This window comes from Rattus rattus, chromosome 16 (assembly GCF_011064425.1).
Source record: "Rattus rattus isolate New Zealand chromosome 16, Rrattus_CSIRO_v1, whole genome shotgun sequence".
NCBI lineage: Eukaryota > Metazoa > Chordata > Mammalia > Rodentia > Muridae > Rattus > Rattus rattus.
Window position 1 is genome coordinate 23,456,155 of NC_046169.1, and position 19,847 is coordinate 23,476,001.

General features: G+C 45.1%; 1 protein-coding gene across 2 annotated transcripts in view; it reads right to left on the minus strand.

The window, feature by feature from the left end:
* Caln1 (calneuron 1) overlaps positions 1 to 19,847 on the minus strand; it is a 462,493-nt gene that overhangs the window by 322,880 nt on the left and 119,766 nt on the right. For both annotated transcript variants that reach the window (XM_032886858.1, XM_032886859.1), the window contains one exon: positions 16,732 to 16,856. In XM_032886858.1, coding sequence (XP_032742749.1) covers positions 16,732 to 16,856 — 125 coding nt within the window. The remainder of the gene's footprint in view (positions 1 to 16,731; positions 16,857 to 19,847) is intronic.

The following is a 19,847-nucleotide window of genomic DNA, read 5'->3' on the forward strand; positions in this document are numbered from 1 at the left end:
GTGCAGCACAGACCAGCACTCTTGCATGGAGCTACATTCTCACCCATTGGTTTTCCGAGACAAGTTCTCCCTGGGTAATGGAAACTGGCATCAACTCCTGGTCTTAGTCTCCTGAGTACTGGGGTTCCAGATGGACAGCACCAAGCCAGGTTTCCTTTGACGATTTAGACTCTTATCTATGAGATAATGAAGACAGTCTTAAAAAAAAACAAAAAACAAAGTTCTAAGTCTGGATTGCTGGAAGTGAGGAAGGTGTCCTCATGGAGTCAGAGGTAGAACACAGGCAATCCTGGTGGGATGCAATGATCCTTTCATGATACAACAGACTCTCTGACTGAAGGCTGGAAGATGCTGAAGTTGGCCTGTCTGGGAAGGACACTAGCATAGGATTGTGGCTATTGTTCCACCTTGTCCTATAAAGACCTAAACTTGTCACAGTGTGGAGTGATAATACTGTGCGTGTCATCATCATCGTCATCGTCATCATCGTCGTCATCATCATCATCACCATATTCCACCTATAATCTTAACACTGTAATCCCAGAGGCTGAGTCAGGAGGATTGCAATCCTGAAACTAACTTGGGTTACCTGGTGAGATAAGAGGCTGGTGTTTGATCTGTAACAGGGGTCTGTTTCCCAAAACTAAAATAAGAAGAAAACTAAGGAATATGAGAATCAGAAGAACAAATGCCAAGAGGGAAGAGAGAATGAGGAACAGGAGAAAAAGAAGAGACCAAGCTACTGTGGGAGTGAGGAAATTGTGTGAAGCACTGGAAACAGAAACCTTGTGTGTTAGGTAGATGGTCTAATGCTGGAGCCACACCCTAACCCTTTACTGGGGGGTCTTAGGCAGGCAATCTACTACTAACCTATACTCCCTGCTCCTCACTGGGGGATTCTACACAGGTGTCCCCAGCCCTACCACTACTGCTGATTGGATATTTGCTACCTGCCAATTTTATATTAGTAACTCACTTGGCGGTGCTAAGAAATCTGTGCTATGATCCACATAACACAAATCAAAATCCATAAAGCACTGAATTGTTATCAAAGGTCACCAAGCCTCAAGGTTGCTATATCACCAGACGGTCCTACCTCATTAGAGAGGGAATCATCAGGAACGCCTAACTCCCTATGGACAAATTCTCAAAAGACCTAGTGTTCTTATTCTCATATCCAAGTTGCATTGGGTTTGTCTTCTTAGATGTTATTGTTGTCTCTGGACATAATGTTTCACAACGGAGGCCAGGCCTTGGACTCAACAACGTCAGCAACCTGAGTACTGAAATTACAGGCCTGGCTTTGAAATAACCATCTTGATTCAAATAGAGAGAGAGACCTATCTCCACCCCAACCCATCACCTGCTTTAAAATGACTTGAGGCAGTGTAGAAAAAGAGTGGATCGGGGTGAGCCAGCCATCCTAAAACATGTTGCTAATATTATACCCTGAATGGTCCCAAAACAGTTGAACCTAGTGATTGCCAATTAGTATGAGGAGAGATACTAACAAAGCCAACAATGAAATGATGGGTTTTGGCAAACCCACGTCTGCATCCAGATGGATAATGTTGGGCAATTCCACTCAGCAGGTTAACTCATTTCGGTAGATAGAGCACTGAATGACCTCAAGTGTATGGATGAGGATGCATTTCTGGTGAAAAGGAATCTTCTCCTGGGGATAATATGAGGAACAACTGGTAAGTCATTTTCAGTGTGTGTGGAGGTGGGATGGGGTGGGGTGTCTGCAGGTTTAGAGACCAGAAGAGAACTGTCCCTGGTATAGGCAGTTGTGCACTGCCTGATGTGGGTCCTGAACACTGAACTCAACTGTTTAGCCGGCTCTCCATCCCAACCAATAATGTTCTCCTCAACTATCCCAAGCCAAGTTAATGCTTTAACCTTCATATCAAGTTGTGTGTTTTTTATTAATTATGTCCCCCATTTGCTCAAGCGCTAAAGGCTTGGTCATCGCCTCAGGGTTTTTGGAAGATGGTAGAAGTCTATAAGAGGTGGAAAGTTTTAGTCTATTTGAAGTGCCCTTGAAAGGGATTATGGGAAACCGGTCCCTTTCATCGCTCTCTGTTTTGCTTCCCAGCCACCACGAGCTGATCAGCTCTCTCCAGTGCACAGTTCCACCATGATGGACTCTCTTGCCATAGTCCAAGCACACATGAAACCGTGAGTCAAATTAATCTTTTTTAAAAAAATATTTTTTTTGTTGTGTGTTTGTTTTCTTTGCCTACATGTCTGTGTACCATGTGCATACAATACCCTCCGCAGCCAGAGGGGGCAGCAGTACGCTGGAACTGGAGATAAAGTCAATTATTTGCTACCAGGTTGGTGATAGTTTGTCTTCTACAAAAGCTACAAGTACTCTTATTGCTAAACCTCATATCTGGCAACATCCTTTCATCTTTTTAAATTGCCTGTCTCAAATACTTTGTTGCAATAATAGATTGCTTTACCTGGCTAGCAACCTGCAGAAGAGGTATAGAAATAAGAACCAGAGAAACAGTTGACATTAATAATAATAGTCAGTTATTTCAATTAATAACTTGATGAGGGTTAGGGATTTAGCTCAGTGGTAGAGTGCTTGCCTAGCAAGCGCAAGGCCCTGGGTTCGGTCCCCAGCTCCAAGAAAAAAAAATTACTTGATAAGAAGGCTTTCTAAATTGCAATGCACCCTTACTTCTCCTCATCTAGAGGTCCAAAACAAATACCTCTTCCTTCATTGAGAATCACCTCCGGGAAGCCATCATGAGTCGGAAACAGTTTTAAATACATTAAGGAATCAATGGCTGAGAAGATGCTTCATTTGGCAGAACCCTTGGGCTCACTGACCAACAATCTAACAAGATGGTTGACTTCTATTTCAGAAAGACGCCCTGTCTCTAAAATAAAGTGGATGAGGAAGACGGCTTAGAAACAATGGCCTCTGGATATAATCTGACTGCTGCAGCCATGAACTCCAAACAGCTGTGGCTCCCTGGACAAGATCAAGCAGGTCAGTGTTCCAGGATGATTGACACCGGGGTCATAAACTCTCACCCCAGCTGAGAAGCGATTGACAACTGACAGTGTCTAGGGCAGGGAAAGTCAGTTTTCTTCGGGAGTGTGATCCACGGTTTGTTACCCATGCTCCTGTAAATAACCCCTGCACCATACTCATGAGGACAGCACTAATCAGGTTGAGTGGGTTAAAAGGAGAAGGAGGAGAAGGAAGAGGAGGAGGTAGGTGGAGAAAAAGGAAGAGGTGGAGGAAGAGGAGGAAGAGGAGCAGGAGGAGAAGGAGAAGAAGAAGACGATGAAGAAGCAACAGCAGCAGAAGCAGCAGCTGGGAGGGATACCTGTTGGGAGGGGTACTTGGTGGGGGGGATATGAATACTTTGTATTCATCTGGGAAATGCTCGACGAGTAAAATAAATAACCATAAGGCAGAAAACATTCGAGGAAGACACCTGACATTGACCTCTGTGGGCTACCACACGTACCTGCACGTATGTATACACAGGTGTACACACATGCAGCCCCAAAGACTTAAGAGTGAGAAGAAAAGAAAACACCATTGCTGTATCTGAAGCGAGGGTACAAAATACCTTCAGGCTTGTTTTCACGGAAGAACAAAAGAGATCTATGTAAAACCCTTATGAGAAAACTCTTGTTACAGAATGCTTTAAGGCATTGTATTTAAGTCTTTGGATAAAGGTATTTCATGTTAACCTTTGTATCTCTACCCACTGGAATGTTGGAGCTCAAGTTAAAGCTCTTTCACAATAAACTTATTTTTATAGATTAACTTTTATTTAATATATATGTTATATTTAATTACATATTATATATACATAATATATATTATATATATTAATATATATGCACACATATATATATACATACACACACACACACATATATATATATATGTGTGTGTGTGTGTGTGCATATGGGTACCTGCCTAGACCAGAAGGTGGTGGTGCTGGGTCCTCTGGGGCTGAAGTTGCAGGCAGTTGTGAGCCCCCTGACATGGGTGCAAGGAACAGAATGGCTCTGCAGGAGCAGCCATCATTCCTAACCTCTGAGCCATCTATGTCTCCAGCCTCCACAGCAAACTTACTAAGTTTAGGAGAACATCACTCTTTTATCCTCCTCCTTGCCTCTATGTGAAATTTTGTTTCTATTTCGATGCTGACAGCTTTTGTGGTTCATGATTTTCCTCTTTTATCATAAGATGTCTCAATCACTTTTGGAAGCGGGTAGAATACCAATGACAAAGGAAGAGAGTCAGAGTGTGTGGGAGAATACTCAAATCTCCTTCCTGGCTACAGCTACGCGACACGTGCTCAAGCAAGATGTGGGAATCGATTCCAGTCTTCCCTAAGAATTGTTCCTAGAAGAAGGTACCTCAGAACCCTTGTATTAGTTTGGGTTCCTACTAGTGTCAGGAAACGCCATGACCAAAAGCAAGTTGGAGAGGGGAGCGTTTATTTGGCTTACACTTTTCATCAGGGTTCATCATTGGAGGAAATCAGGACAAGTGTGCAAACAGGACAGAAAACTAGAGGCAGGAGTTGATGCAGAGGCCATGGAGGGGTGCTGCTTACTGTATTGCTCCCCATGGCTTGCTCAGCTGCTTTCTTATAGAACCCTGGACTGCCAGTCCAGGAATGGCCCCACAATGGACTCCCCAATCGATTGGGGAAATGACCCACAGGCTGGCCTATAGCCCAGCCTCACTGAGGCATTTTCCTCAGGGGAGGCTTCTTCCTGTCCAGTGACTCTATCTTGTATCAAGTTGACACAAGACTATCCAGCACAGCCTTTTTCTCCTATGACAACAACTCTCCACAAAACACCTCCCTCAAGGCTGAGTAAGTCAAGTTTCCAAGGGGAAAGCTCAGCTAAAGAAAAGACATGGTTGTGAAGACAGCTCCTAGCTCAGGAGCAGATCTGCCTATCCAGTCAACCCACTCACATGTGAACTATTGTGTGGCTTTTATGGAGACATGTGAGCTGTCACCCTCTCAGGAAAAAAAAAAAAAAGCTACCATGTTCTTGCCTCATGGCAAGAAGTTTCTGTTTACTTAATGTCTCTCTTCAATGGTCTCTCACTTAGACCCTTAAGACCCTCTCTTCAGAGGCAAGTGTCTCCAAAAAGAAGTTGGGGGGAGGATGCAGAAGGGGCCTCCAGGCTCCTTAAGTCAACGATGAAAAGAAGAGTATGGCTCAGTAGTTAAAGGTATTTGTTGTTCTTTCAAAGACCCAGGGTCAGTTCCTAGAACATACACAGGGGCTCACAACTGTTTTACCTCTAGTTCCAGGAGATTTGATGACTTCTGACCTCATGTATGCGTGCACACATGCATGAACGAACACACGCACACGCGCACACATGCACTCGTGCGCGCACACACATGTATACTTATATGGACAGGTATACTTATATGCATTACATGTAAAATAAATGAATCTTTTAAGAGATGAAGGCAGGGTAGTCAGGCAACGTGATAACAAGCCTGTCTTCCTACCCTACTAAAGAGGTTGAGGCAGGAAGATCTTAAGTCCAAGGATAACCTGGGCTACAGCAGGAGTTCAAGCTGAGCAACTTGGTGAGACCCTGTTTCAAGGTAATAAGCAAAAACAGAACTCAGTCATAGAATGCTGGCCTAGAATCCCCCAGTGAGGGGCTTGGGGTGTGGATCAGTGATACAGGGCTTTTGCAGCATACAGGAAGCCCTGGATATAAATCTTAGTATGGAGAGGGGGGGAAAGGGGAGGGAGGGAGGGAGGGAGAGACAGAGAGAGAGAGAGAGAGAGAGAGAGAAGAGGAAAGGAGGTAGGAAGAGAAGGAAGATAAAAGAGGGGAGGGAGGGAAGGAGGGAGAGGGAGAAAGACAGAGAGGGAAGGGTGGGGAAAGAGAGAGGGGTGAAGGAAGAGGAGAAATAAAATTGGAAATTGTTTTTATAAGAAAATACAGGCTAGCTGAGTAGGAAGAGAATGCTGCCACAGCTCAGGTGGAGGAGCCAACCTCCTTCCTGCCCATCCCTGTCCAGGGCAGCCCACAGTGCTATGTTCCTGGTCAGGAGCATGCTGGGTTCATCTTGAGCTTTAAAAATATCTCTCCACCCACTGGAAGTTTGATTAATCAGCCAGTGTTCACCTGTGTGTCACCAGGGTGGCAGTGATGTGCATGACAGCAGCGTGCTTGTTGCAAGGAAGGCATGAAGGGCCTCATCTGGCAGGAAGGAGGATTCAGAGCATAAGTGCTTCAAGGGAGGAGGGAGGGGCTCTGACACGAGGCGACGCTCGAATCCTAGTTCTACATAGACGATCTTGGGCAAAGTCAGTCATCTCTGTCACTTCTAGATTGTTCACATTTACAAAAAAAAACAAGTGCAAAGAAAAACTCTACTTTCGAGCTAACTGGACATGTAAGATGGCTTGGTAAGTCAAGGCTGTCTCGTCTCGCGATCTGAGTTGAATGCCCAGGATCTACATGGAAGAAAGTGAGAATCCGTGTGCACAAGTTATCCTCTCGCCTCCACACTTGCACCCTGGCTGTGTGTAAAACCCTACCCTATACACACAGAAAACACAATAAAAATAAGTATGTGCTCGTTCCTATGGAGTACTCTGTGGTCTTTGGGTTGGGGAGGGTGCAACCTAGAATTTGGACTATGTGCTCTAGACAAGTATTCTATCGTTGAGCAAGCCCTGGGCTTCTTTTTAATTTTTATTCTGAGGAAGTGTCTCAGTGAGTTGTCCAGGCTGGTCTTGTAGCCCAGGAGATCTGCCTGCCTCAGTCCCCTAATTGCTGGGATGACAAGGAGAGGCCATCACATCTACATCCAGCTAATGTGAGTGAGTGAGTGTGAGAGTGTGTGTGTGTATGTGTGTGTGTGTGTGTGTGTGTGTGTGTGTGTGTGTGTGTGTGTGTGTGTGTGAAGAGGACAGAATAAAGAGAAAACAAATGCTTCCGAATCTTAAAATGTAGATGAAAGGGGCTAGAGAGGTGGCTCAGTGATTAAGAGCACTTGTTGCACTTGGACCCACATTTGGTTCTCACATTCACTTCAAGCAGCTCACAACCACTTTTAATTGCAGCTATAGTCCAGCGCCCTCTTCTGGACTCCATGAGCACCTGCACTCATGTGTGCATATACACACAAAGATACCAACACATGTATACAATTAAAGATACATATTTAAAAGTCAGGCAAAAGAAACATACTGACTCATATTTTCGCTACAAGCTTTAGCATCTGTAAATTTGAAAAATGCAAATGTTACGTTTTTATGTAGGTATTGAAGCACATGAAAAGAAGAGGGATTGGGAAGAAAGCTTAGCCAGTTACGTGCCTGCCTTGCAAGCATGAGGATCTGAGTTTGACCTCCAGAACTCATGTCAAAAAGCTACATGCGGAGGCATGTGCTTATAACAACAGCACTGGGGAGGCAGACACAGGAGGATCCATGGGACTCATTGGTCAGCCAAATATTCTAGTTTTCCTTCTGTTGCTATGATAGACAACTCCAACCAAAAGCAATTTGGAGAGGAAAGAGTTTGCTTAGCATATGCTATTCATCATCAAGGGAATTCAGAGCAGGAACTCAAGGTGGAAACCTGGAGACAGGAACTGACGTAGAGTTTGTGGAGGAGCACTACTGGCTGGTTTGCTCCCCATGGCTTACTCAGCTACCTTTCTTATACAACCCAGACCCACCTTCCTAGGGGATGGATCCACCCACAGTGGATCCACAGGCCAATAGGATGAAGGCAATTCTTCAGTTTAGGTTTTTTCTTCCCAGGTACGTCTATTTGTGCTGTTATCAAAAACTAACTATGATACCATTCAACACTTTTTTTTTTGGTGAGTTCTAGCTGGCAGAAGGCCCTGATCTAAAAGTCAAGGTAGACAGAACTTGAAGAATAATACTTAAGGTTCATCTCTAGCCTCCACATGTACAATATGCACCCACACAAACACACACGCATACACATTGGCACACTTACAAACAAACACTCACTTTGGATGGAATGCCTGGATATGATCAAAATACACTACAGATATATGAAAATATCATAGTGAACCCATTAATTTATACAATTATTTTACATCCAATTACAAAGGAAATAATAAAAGTGTCATTTCGAGAAGGCACAAACATACATCAGAATGTCAGAATCTTTTTCTAATTGTCATACCCAAGATGTCAGAAAATTGTTACCCACTGTTGGAACCATCATGGCTCACAGAGAAGGAAGATTGTGCTACTGTTGTTTGCCCCATCAGGAAACAGAGATCAGCAAGTCAAGCATTCACAGCCTTCAGTGGCCACTAGCTTCCCAACCCATGTCAGCAGCTCATGTGGGGAAAACTCGTCTGAGGTGAACTGAAGCCACAGGTTACTGTGTTCTACACAGTGTTAATTCCAGGCAATAAATGGACACCCCCATTGTTCCTGTGTTGAGTGAGTAGCAAGCAGTCATGGGAGATGGGAAGGACAAGAGAAAGAGAAGAAAAGAGATAGACAGCCTTCTACAGAGGGGCTATGGGGATCCCAGCCCCAACCAGCAGACATGAGCACCTTCTAGAAAGATATAATGTCAGTATTGTTGAAGACACTTAGCACATAATTTGGGGAAATCTCCTTTGACATGTGTGGTGGTTTGAATATGTTTGCCCCTAGGGAGTGGCTCTATTAGGAGGTGTGGCCTTGTTAGAGTAGGTGTTGCCTTGTTGGAGGAAGTGTGTCATTGTGGGGGTTGAGCTCCACCCAGTGAGGAAGACAGCCTCCTCCTGGCTACTTGCAGAGTCAGTCTTCTCCTGGTTGCCTTCTGATCAAGATGTAGGACTCTTGGCTCCTTCTCTAGCACCATGTCTGCCTGGATGCTGTCATGCTTCTTGCCCTGATGATAATGCACTGGCCCTCTGAATCTGTAAGCTAGCCCCAATTAAATGTTGTCCTTTATAAAAGTTGTCTTGATCATATGTCTCTTCACTTCAGTAGAAACCCTAACTAAGACATCATGCATTATGCATGTAACATATGTCTAAGAAGATGTCTTTCTCTGGTGTCCCACTTTCTCACAGGATCCCTCCCTTGTCCCACAGGCTTCTGCCACTCCACTGCTAGGTACCACAGGGCCCTCACTAGAACAGAGCCAATGCCATGGCTATATTCTCGAAACCTCTAGAACATTAAAGAAAACAAACCCCAGGAACCTTGTTATAGTATCAAAAGGTAGAGTCATTTAAGAAACAATGGCTGCCTAGGCAGGAACAAGTGAGAGAGCAAGAGTCCCCACTAGTCCATGTTTCCAGTTTGTTGGGTAATTTCCAACTCCAATTAGGCCAATTCAATGCATCAGTATCCCTTAAATTTGTTTAACGAGAAGTAAGAGAAACTTCCCATGAATAAACTGTAGCTTGAGGTGACCTGTATAGTCTATGTCTCTTTTTAAACTCACAGTCTACTCACAGACAGGACACTTTGGGCTAAAGCACAGAGAAAAAGACATTCTATCAACGGTGACAATCTTCAACTAGGTAGGGAAGCTGTCTCTGTGGCGAATGCACAAGCAGGAGGTGTGAGAAGGTGAAGTGAAGGGAATGGCCCTCAACTGCTATGGTTTTGAATATACAATATACCCCCCACCCCAGAAAAGGCTCATGCATTCAATGTTTTGTCCTCAGCTGATGGCATAAAAGCAATACAGTAGCCTCAACATTACATCAGTGACCCCACTCCTGGTACCAACTTCTGCTTCATTCCGGTTGCTGTGATAAAAATAAAATAGATTATGGGGAAAGGGGGCTTATTTCACCTGACAAGTCAAAGTTACATCGTTATCACTGTAGGTTAAGGCAGGGAGCCTTCAAACAGCTACTCATATCCCATCCACAGTTAAGAGTAGAGAGAAACGAATGCACACACACCTCACTTGCCTGCTTCTGCTCAGCTTACTTTCTCCAATTACACAGTTCAGGATCCCCTGCCTAGGAAATGGTGCCACCTGGAGTGGGCTGGGTCTGCCCACACTCAATTAACTTATTCAGACAAACCCTGCAGACATATCCATGGGTCAACTCGGTGAAGATAATCCCTCATTCAAGCCATCTTCCCAGATGATTTTAGGTTGAATAGAGCTGACAATTAAAACTAACCCTTACAGGAAGGTTCTAGAAACCTCATGAGGTAGGACCCGGCTAACATAAACAGTTCACTAGAGGGAGGACCTTTAAGATTAATTATCTCTTGTCACACTCTCTCTATTTCTGAGGGTTGTGATGTCAATTACTCTGCTCTGTCATGCCTACCCTGACATGATGGTCTTTCATTTGAAACCATGATCCCGAATGACTCTTTTCCTTTTTCAAGATATTCCCTTGCGTTTTGTGCTCACAGCAACAACAACAGAAAAGGGAGCAGGGAATACGACAACACAGCCAGCTCATAAAGGATAGCATAATGACTGTCAGTGTCCAACATAACAATTCCATGTGCCATGCCACCTATCTTCTAGGGACACGAGAGCTTTCACACAAAGCAGCCACACACACACACACACACACACACACACACACACACACACACACACACAAAGCAATTATACCTCACAAGACTGTCTCTCCCAAGATTCACTCTGTAGCCTTGTGAAATTGACGCTGGCTAGTGGGTGATCAGAACCTCCCTGTCTGCTCTAAACTCAGAGCACATCTTTCACTGTCGTGCCCAGAGCCCCAGAATGCTTGTAATAAAGCAGGCAGAGTCATAGCTCAGTGTTCACCTTGGCTAAATAAATAAATAAATAATAAAAGAATGAATCTTCCATCAGAAAAATAAATGGTCCTTCTGCAGGCAGAGAGTCTGGATTACCATCCTGAAGGACGAACACATCATCTTCACCAGTCAGCCTCGGGTCATAAAGCGCTGGTTTCTCTCACCCAGGGACCCCCACCACCACCCGCGCTTGGAGGGCAGTTACAATTCTTGCCAGTTCCTGTAGCTACTAAGAAGGTACGCTCAGGTCCAGTTCAGAGTGCCCTGGCCTGGTTGAAACAGCAGTACACTTGTTTGTTTTATAGTTTCCCCAAGAATGGTGCAAGGGTTGTGGGGAGGAACTTAGCCAGGAACCTATAAAAGAGACAGCAGGGAAGAATGGCCCTAAGTCAGCCAGCAGTCTTTAGAGCCATGCAGAATTACCATAGCAGAGCCCAGTCTCACTGCAAGAAAGTTTCTGCTTGCTCTAAGAAATCATTTCCTAATTATGAAGGGAATGGTTATCAGGGAGAAAAGGGAACCAGGTCCCTGGAACTGGATGTACAGGTTGGTGTTCACAAAGTTGAAAGCATAGATGACTTACAAAGTTCATCCTATTGGTCACCTTGAACTCTTCAAAGGTTACCTAAGATATGGCTGGGGACATAGCACATTTATTGGGAGTGTTTGTCTTAGAAGCAGAACGATCTGAATTTGATCCTCAGAATCAAGTTTAAAAAAAAAAAATCAAGACTCATGGTGGCATGTCTTGGGGAGGCAGAGACAGAAGGACCCGTGGCAGTCACTGGCTGGACAGCCTAGTTTACTTGATGAGTTCCAGGCCAATAAGAGACCTTGTCTCAAGATAATATATAATACAGCTATCCTCAGCAACACAAGAGGTTGTCTTCTAAATTCCAAGTGCACATACACAAACAACCCAAAACACACATGCACGCGTGTGTGAACAACACACACACACACACACACACAGAGACACACACAGAGACACACACACACACACACACACACACACACACACATGCTACCTAAAATGTACAGATGGCATTGTCCAGTCCCTATAGCCAGGTGTGCTTACTGTGGACACTCCAAGTTCCTAACGCGACAGCATAGAGGACTATGCCTTCACGTGCCTACAGCAGGGTTTCAGTCTGCAGGGCTGAGAAAGCTTGTGGGCGCAGCTCAGCTCATGGCGGTGGGAGCGGGTAATTGAGGCTGCTCACATCATGGCGGATGAAGCAGATGGGACAGGAACCAGTAGGTGGAGAACCTTTAATGGCGGACTCCTCCTAACCTACATCTGCCCGCAGGTTCCACCCACCAAGGGTTGGACATCCTCCCAAAACAGCACCACCGATGGAGAATACAGACTCACAACATGAACGTGCAGAGGTAAGTTCGAGCCCGTGCTTACGAAGGTGCAGTGTTGAGCTTTGCTCTGTTGCAATGGATTGTTGCTATGTATTGTAATCCTAAGTGTGGTCCTCAAGGCCTGGTTGTCCCAGACATGAGAGTTCACACATAGACCCAAGTGACACTATGTGACCTTGTCCCCAAGCTACTTCTAATTAGTGAATAAAGATGCCAACAGCCCATAGAGGGGCAGATGAGACATAAGCAGGGTTTGGGGTTCCTGGGCTCAGGGGTTGGAGGAGAACCATGAAGGGGAGAAGAAGGTAAATAGAGGAGAAGCCACCATGGGATAAGAATCTTAAAATAATGGCCATGTGGGTTGGCTAATTGGCGTTAAGAGCAGCCCAGATGAAACTGACAAATTATATAATGGGACTGTTGGCTGGGAATTAGACATAATAACATTAAAAAAAAAAGATATATGCCCAGCTCGTGTGCTGATTAAGGCTTATTATAAATATAAAGGCTGAATGTCTTTTATCCAGGAACTAAAATGTCAAAGGTGGAGTAGAAACCCCGGGTGGGGATTAAATATTTCTACGACAACACAGTGGTGCCTAGCATGAACAAGGCCCTGGGTTTAGACTACCCAAGCACCAGTACCAAAAAAAAAAAAAGAGAGAGAGAGAAATGTTATGAATAATGGACTTGAATTCTTCATTTAAATAGTTGTATAACAGAATATCTGAGGCTGGAGAGCATTTTCTGATCTCTCCGAAGACCCATGTCTATTCCCAGCACCAGAACTGAGCAGCTCACAGTCTATACCTCCAGCTCTCGGGATCTGGTGCCCTCTTCTGGCCTTCTCAGGCACCTGCACACACATGCATATACACATAGGCACATACACACACACACATACACACACACACACACGCACATTCATTCATACACACACACACATTCATTCATACACACACACACACACACTTTCATTCATTCATACACACACACACATATGCACAGAGAGAGAGAGAAAAAGAGAAATAAAAATACAATACATCTTAAAATATAAAATACACTGACACATGAAAGAAGGCAAGGCCACAACACCTTCTCCGATTAACCTTCTTATCAACTACATGTGGCAATTTCTCAACATTCTCTCTTCTCCCTGTGAAGCCTTCCAATGAACTGCTGAGCAGACACCTCTAGTTAAGTGAATTGTTCATCTGCTTCTGCTCCCATCACTGTACCAAGAATTAGTTGTGTTTATGTATCTGCAGTAATTACAGCTAATTAAATACTACATAAACCAATGAGAGTGTGAACGCGAACAGAAAGCCGGGTCCATGAAAATGTAGTCAAATAATTAGATCCAAAGGCCAGTTATGAAACAAAGACTTGTTAAGCATAGGTGAATTAACTGTAGGAGATAGGGCAGCAATAATGTAACTCTAATGAGTCATATACCCGGCTCCCTTTATAAGTATTTTTATTTTATAAAGCAAAATGAAATATTCAATATAGTGAAAAGGAGGGGAAGGAAAAATTAAAAGAATGAGCTAGTGGGGAACATTTGAGATTCAAATCACCACAGGGTCCTGCAAAACTAAAAGCAAGAATTTCCCTCACACTCATACACTGTATATTCCACTCATAAACTTCCAAGAATGGGGCAAAGCTTGGGCTCCTCTTTGCCTCCCAACTACTCCTCCGACATTCTCAATATTGCATTTCCCCAAAATTCCTATAAGGAATCCATATTGGCTATACAATGAGGTGGGGTCTTTGGATTAGGTAATCGAAAGAACAAAACCTTCATAGATGGCATCAATGTTCTTTTAAGAGGCCAACGGACATTAATTCATCCTTTTGACTGCTGAGGACACACGGGTATCAACTTGATATTATGCCCCCAGCTTCCCAAATGATGGGAAATAACCTGCTGTGGTTTATAAGTCAAACTGACTGAGGTAGTTTTTTACAGCAGTTCAAATGCACTAAGACACCATGCAGGCATGGAGCCACCCTGTTGTGGTTACAAACCTGGGCTTGCTACAGAGACAGCGGGGTTCTTCTGCTTCTTTGTCCTGCATCTACACAGCCTTTCACCAGTAAGATGGTGACAATGTCCCAGGGTATCACTCACCTCTCAGGCCAACAGCCTCTGTTCAGACATCATATACAGTAAACAGATGCTGTTCCTCTGTGTGTGTGTGTGTGTGTGTGTGTGTGTGTGTGTATCTGTCTGTCTGTCTCTGTGTATATCTGTGTATATCTGTGTATGTGTGTGTCTGTCTGTCTCTGTGTCTGTGTGGGTGTACATGTGTGTCTGTTTGTGAATGTCTGTCTGTGTGCCTGTCTCTGTGTGTGTCTGTATGTGTCTGTCTATCTGTCTGTGTCTGTGTGTATCTGTATATGTCTGTGTGTGTCTATGTGTGTGTCTGTGTGTCTGACTATGGGTCTATGTCTGTCAGTGTCAGTCTGTGTGTGTCTACGTGTGTCTATTTGTCTGTATGTCTCTCTGTATATGTCTGTGTATTTGTGTGTGTATCTGTCTGTCTGTCTGCCTGCCTGCCTCTGTGTGTGTATGTGTGTGTATGTCTGTCTGTGACTGTGTTGTGCATGTGCATGTGTCTCTCTCTCTCCCTCCCTTTTTCCTCTCCTCTGTTTCCCTCTTTAATGTTGAGACTCAAACCCAGAACCTTCTACACACTAGACAACTGTTCTATCACTGAGCTGCATCCTTAACAATGCTCACCTTTCCCAGACTTTCTTAGTACAGCCATGGATGCAGCCCACGAGTCCCTGCTACTTTATAGGTCACAGGTATGAAAACCACACATTTGCAATGTGTGTGTGCAAACAAGATGGGAAATAGATGGCCTGTAGTCTTTACTACCCTCACCTCCTGTCCACTCAAGCAATTGTAGCTGTGCTGGTTCAAGAGAGTGCTGGTGAAATTCAGCTCACCAATATGCACATGTAAAAGGCCATGGATCTGAACCAGACACTTAGAAACAAAGGCATGGACCATCTGGAGTAGCTGCAACTTCTCTACAGTCCAAACAAAACTCAAGTTTATGTAGTAAACTGGTATTGCTAGAAAAAAAGCCTTAGGAAACCACTCGGGGACACTGATTCTGGTTTAGTCACAGCAAACGTCATCACCTAAATCTCTCTAGTTTAGAAGTCCTTATTCCCTCTGGGTTTTGGAGGGAGGGGGTTGTTTGTGTGGGGGATGAGGGATGGGTGGGTGGGTGGTAGTGATTGGTGGTGATTTGAATACGCTTGGCCCAGGAAGTGGCACTATTTGGAGGTGTGGCCTTATTGGAGTAGGTGTGGCTTTGTTGGGAAAGTGTGTCACTCTGGGTGTGTGCTTTGAGACCCTCCTGCTGGCTACCTGGAAGCCAGTCTTCTCCTAGCTGCCTTTGGATGAAGATATGGAACTCTCAGCTCCTCTGGCTTCACATCTGCCTGGATGCTGCCAGGCTTCCACCTTGATGATAAATGGACTGAACCTCTGAATCTGTAAGCCAGCCCCAATTAAATGTTCTCCTTGTAAGAGTTGCATTGGTCGGGGTTGGGGATTTAGCTCAGTGGTAGAGCACTTGCCTAGCAAGCAAAGGCCCTGGGTTCAGTCCCCAGCTCCGAAAAAAAGAAAAGAAAAAAAAAAGAGTTGCATTGGTCATGGTGTCTGTTCACAGCAGTAAAACCCTAACTAAGACAGTGTGTGCGTGTGTGTGTGTGTGTGTGTGTGTGTGTGTGTGTGTGTGTGTGTGTAAGGTATAAGAATGTGGGTGTACCCAAAGTACAACAGATCAGCATCCTGAGATGAATTTGGGCACTGTATTCCCAGGATAAATTTCCATCCTAAACCCTTGTCCCTGGCACTCAGGGATACGCTGTGTTACACAAGAATGGAGGCAATTAAGATAATTGCTGCCTGTTCCCACCTAGATGAAGCTTCCAGATGATTCTTACTTGGGCAGCATTCAAAGTACCATGGCCCCAAGTCAAGAGACAGCAATAAACAGGACTTAAGCCTCCCTTGCAGATGGACTCCACTATAAAAGACAATAAAGACAACAAAGTGATTCTGGCTGTATAGACCCTGCCAACTCTATATATAATATGTCTTTTTGTTGTTCTGAGACAGCATCTCATTATATAGTCCACACTGACCCTGACCTCCCTCTCTCCTCCTTCCCCCACATAGTCTTGGCTAACCAACACTCCATCCCCCTGCCTCAGTTGAGTGCAGACAGGCATCTGCCATCGCAAGAAGATTCCAACAATAGATTTTAAGAAAAATAAATTTATCCCCCAATCAGTATCCAAGGCAACCACATTCATCATAGATTTTTTTTTCAGGCCACAAGGTCCATCCCACACAACGAAGTCATTTAGACAAAAGTTTGTCTCTGAACTCTTTCCCATCACTCCAACTGCCAATGAGAAGCACCTTAGGCTTGCCAACATGCAAAATGGCTTCCCAACAGTCTAAGTGCCTTCCCACCGCCCCAAGCAGATTCCCCATTATCCAAAATGGCTTCGGGGAGGCAGGCAAGCTCCCACCAGGCGGTTCCTTACCATCGAGTTCTTCCACAGAGATGTTAGCCAACTGCTCACTGTCGCTGCCTGCAGACAGAGATCGGTTGAGGTAATTCCCCTTGTACAACAAGCCAGCGGTTACATGGTGGAACGGCATCTTTTCCCTGTTCCGAAGAGAAAGGGGGAGAAGGAGAGAGAGACATCATTCATCCATTCATTCGTTCATTTCCTCGTTATTTCATTAAAGGACTGTCTCTATTTTCCAGAGTTACATATCTAGGACAGGCGTGACGGCTCGGTGGACAAAGATACTTGCTTCCAAGCCTGGCAACTTGAGTGTTAGCTCTGGGATTCACAGGGTGGAAGGAGAGAGTGCAACCCTGAGTCCCCTCTGACCTCTGCACTCACGTGCACCTCCACACAACACTCATACACACACACACACACACACACACACACACACACACACACACAAAATGAATGAATGCAAAATTACATTCTAGAGGGAAGTTTAGAATATTTACAGGGTCCCCATAGCCTGAATAACTCCTAATTGATTTTGGGGGGTCCCCTTCTTCTCAATTTACCACCTCATTTCTCCCATGTCATTGTATGTTTGAACTGCAATGACCTTGTAGACCCCAGAAAAGCATGAAGGGACACCAAGCTGCTTCTTTTTATTTTCGTGCCGTTTTGTTCGCTTGCTTCCTTGTTTCTCTTGTTTGCTGTTGGTTTTTGCTGCACTGTGGGCTGTACTTTGTTACTGCATAAATAATAAGCAAGCATTCTATGGTTGAGCTGGTTCGCCAGCCCTTTCACTCATTAGACAGAGCCCTGCTTATTAGCCCAGGCTGGCCTAGTACTCGCTATGTAGCCTAGACTGTGCTGGACTCACTATGTAGCTTGGGCTGGCCTTCATCTTGCAATCCCGTTTCAGCTTTCTGAGTAGCCGGGATTCCAGACCCACACCAGCAGGCCCAGCATCGCTGTTACGTCCTACGAATAAAAACACCCTTTGCTCTTTTCCTGAGCCTCAAATATTATCACTTCATGTAGGAAAAGCCTGAGCATCCCAGAAACGTTGACCTATCCAGCACCAGGACGTCTTGGCTATGCTCAAGTGAAGCCGTAAGTAGGTCACATTCTTCAGGGAAAGCACATAACACTCAAGGAAGGGAAAGCAGCACACGAAATCTTTAACTGTTTTAAGGGAGAGTTTAGGGGACAGGGAAGATACCCCAATGCGGAAGATTATTTCTTAGCAAGCATAAGGACCTGAGTTCAAATCCCCAGCATCTTTATAAAAGCTGGGCAAATCCGTGTGTGTGTGTGTGTGGCTGTCACCTCAAGATGTGGGGGACAGAGACAGAGACAAAAGGACAGCAGAAGCTCGCTGGCTGCCACCCTGGTTCCAGGTTCAGTAAGAGACCCTGTCTCAAGGGAATAAGGCAGTAAATGACAGATTGGGACACCTGATATCCTCCCCTGGTTTCCTCATAGACATGTCCTCTCAGAAGCATTTGCACCTTCACACACATACGAACCAAGAAAATAAAATTTAAGTTTCAAAGCTGACCCCCACCTCACTACATAACCCAGGCTGGTCTTGAACTTGAGGATTCCCTGGCTCAGCCTTCTGAGTGCTGCGATTACAGGGAGTCGCCAGCATACCAAACCCCAAGCTTTTACAGCCCCATGCATTCAGCAATGTGCAAGACGAAGGAGCAATTCCCAAGCCTGAAGGAGATAAAGAGGTTACTTTCAGAAATGGCTTCCCAGGAAGGGAAGCAACACCCCAACATATTTAAGAATGAAGAGATTTAGGATACTCTCAAATATAATCAAAGAATCCTGGAGACTAGATTCACAAGCTGCCCAACCAGAGTCTCTGCCATTACTGGAGCTTAGCAGCTCTCCCAGCAAAGGAGAGATAGCTCAGTGGGTAGAGCGCTTGCCTTGTCAACATGAGGAATTCAGAACAATCCCAGAACTGCCCCCACATACACACACTCACACTCAAAAAGGTGGATATTGGTGCACTACAAATCCGAACACTGGAAAGGTGGATCCCTTGCATTCTCTTGCTTCAGGGCCTAGATTATTTGGTGAGGCCCAAGTCAGCAAGAGAGACTCTGCCTCAAAAGACAAGATGAATGGCTCCTGAGGTACAAAGGTTTTCTTTCTCTGGTGTACACACACACACACACACACACACACACACACACCCCAAGTTCTCCCCCCAACATATACAGACCTACTATAAGATGTTTATTTAAACTACATGATAGAAGGAGTAATCTTCCAGCGTTAGCTTGGTCCTACAGGAGAGAAGTGCTTCCCTACACATCCGCTACTCTCTGGGTGAGTCCCCTGCAGAATCCTTTTTGGCACTAAAGTTTGCATCTGCGCAGTTAACCTCGGATCCTCTGTGAAGTACGCATACAAGAGAAAACAGACAAATCAATATGGCCCCCCAAGAATTACTGTCCAAAGCCCTCAGACCTTGCTCACTTGAAAAATCCAAGTGAGGACCGGCCTGTGATCTGGGCACTCTGGGATATGAAGTCATCTGAGAGTCCAGAGGATCGCTGGTTTGAAGCCAGCCTGGACTACCTAGTGAACTCAAGACTAGCCTGGGCTCTATAATGAAATAAAGAGTAAAAAGAGAGAGAAGGGGATAAAGAAAAGGAAGGACAAGAAGCAGGAAAAAAAGTAGAAGGAAGAAGGAAGGGGGAGGAAAAAGAGAAACATCGAGGAAGAGGAGGAGGAAGAGGAAGAGGAGGAGGGAAGAGGAAGAGGAGGAGGGAAGAGGAAGAGGAGGAGGGAGAAGGAAGAGGAGGAGGAAGAGGGGAGGAGGGAGGATGAAGAGGGGAGAAGGGAAGAGGGAAGAGGAGAGGGAAGAGGAAGAGGAAGAGGAGGGAGGGAGGAGGAAGAGGGAGGAGGAGGGGGAGAAGGAAGAGGAGGAGGAATAGGGGATGAAGAGGGGAGGAGGGAAGGGGATGAAGAGGAGGAGGAAGAGGAAGAGGAGGAGGGAGGAAGGGAGGAAGAGGAGGAGGGAGAAGGAGGAGGATGAAGAGGGAGAAGGGAAGAGGAGGAAGAGGATGAAGGAGGGGAGGGAGGGAGGGAGGGGATGTGAAGAGGAGGGAAGAGGGAAA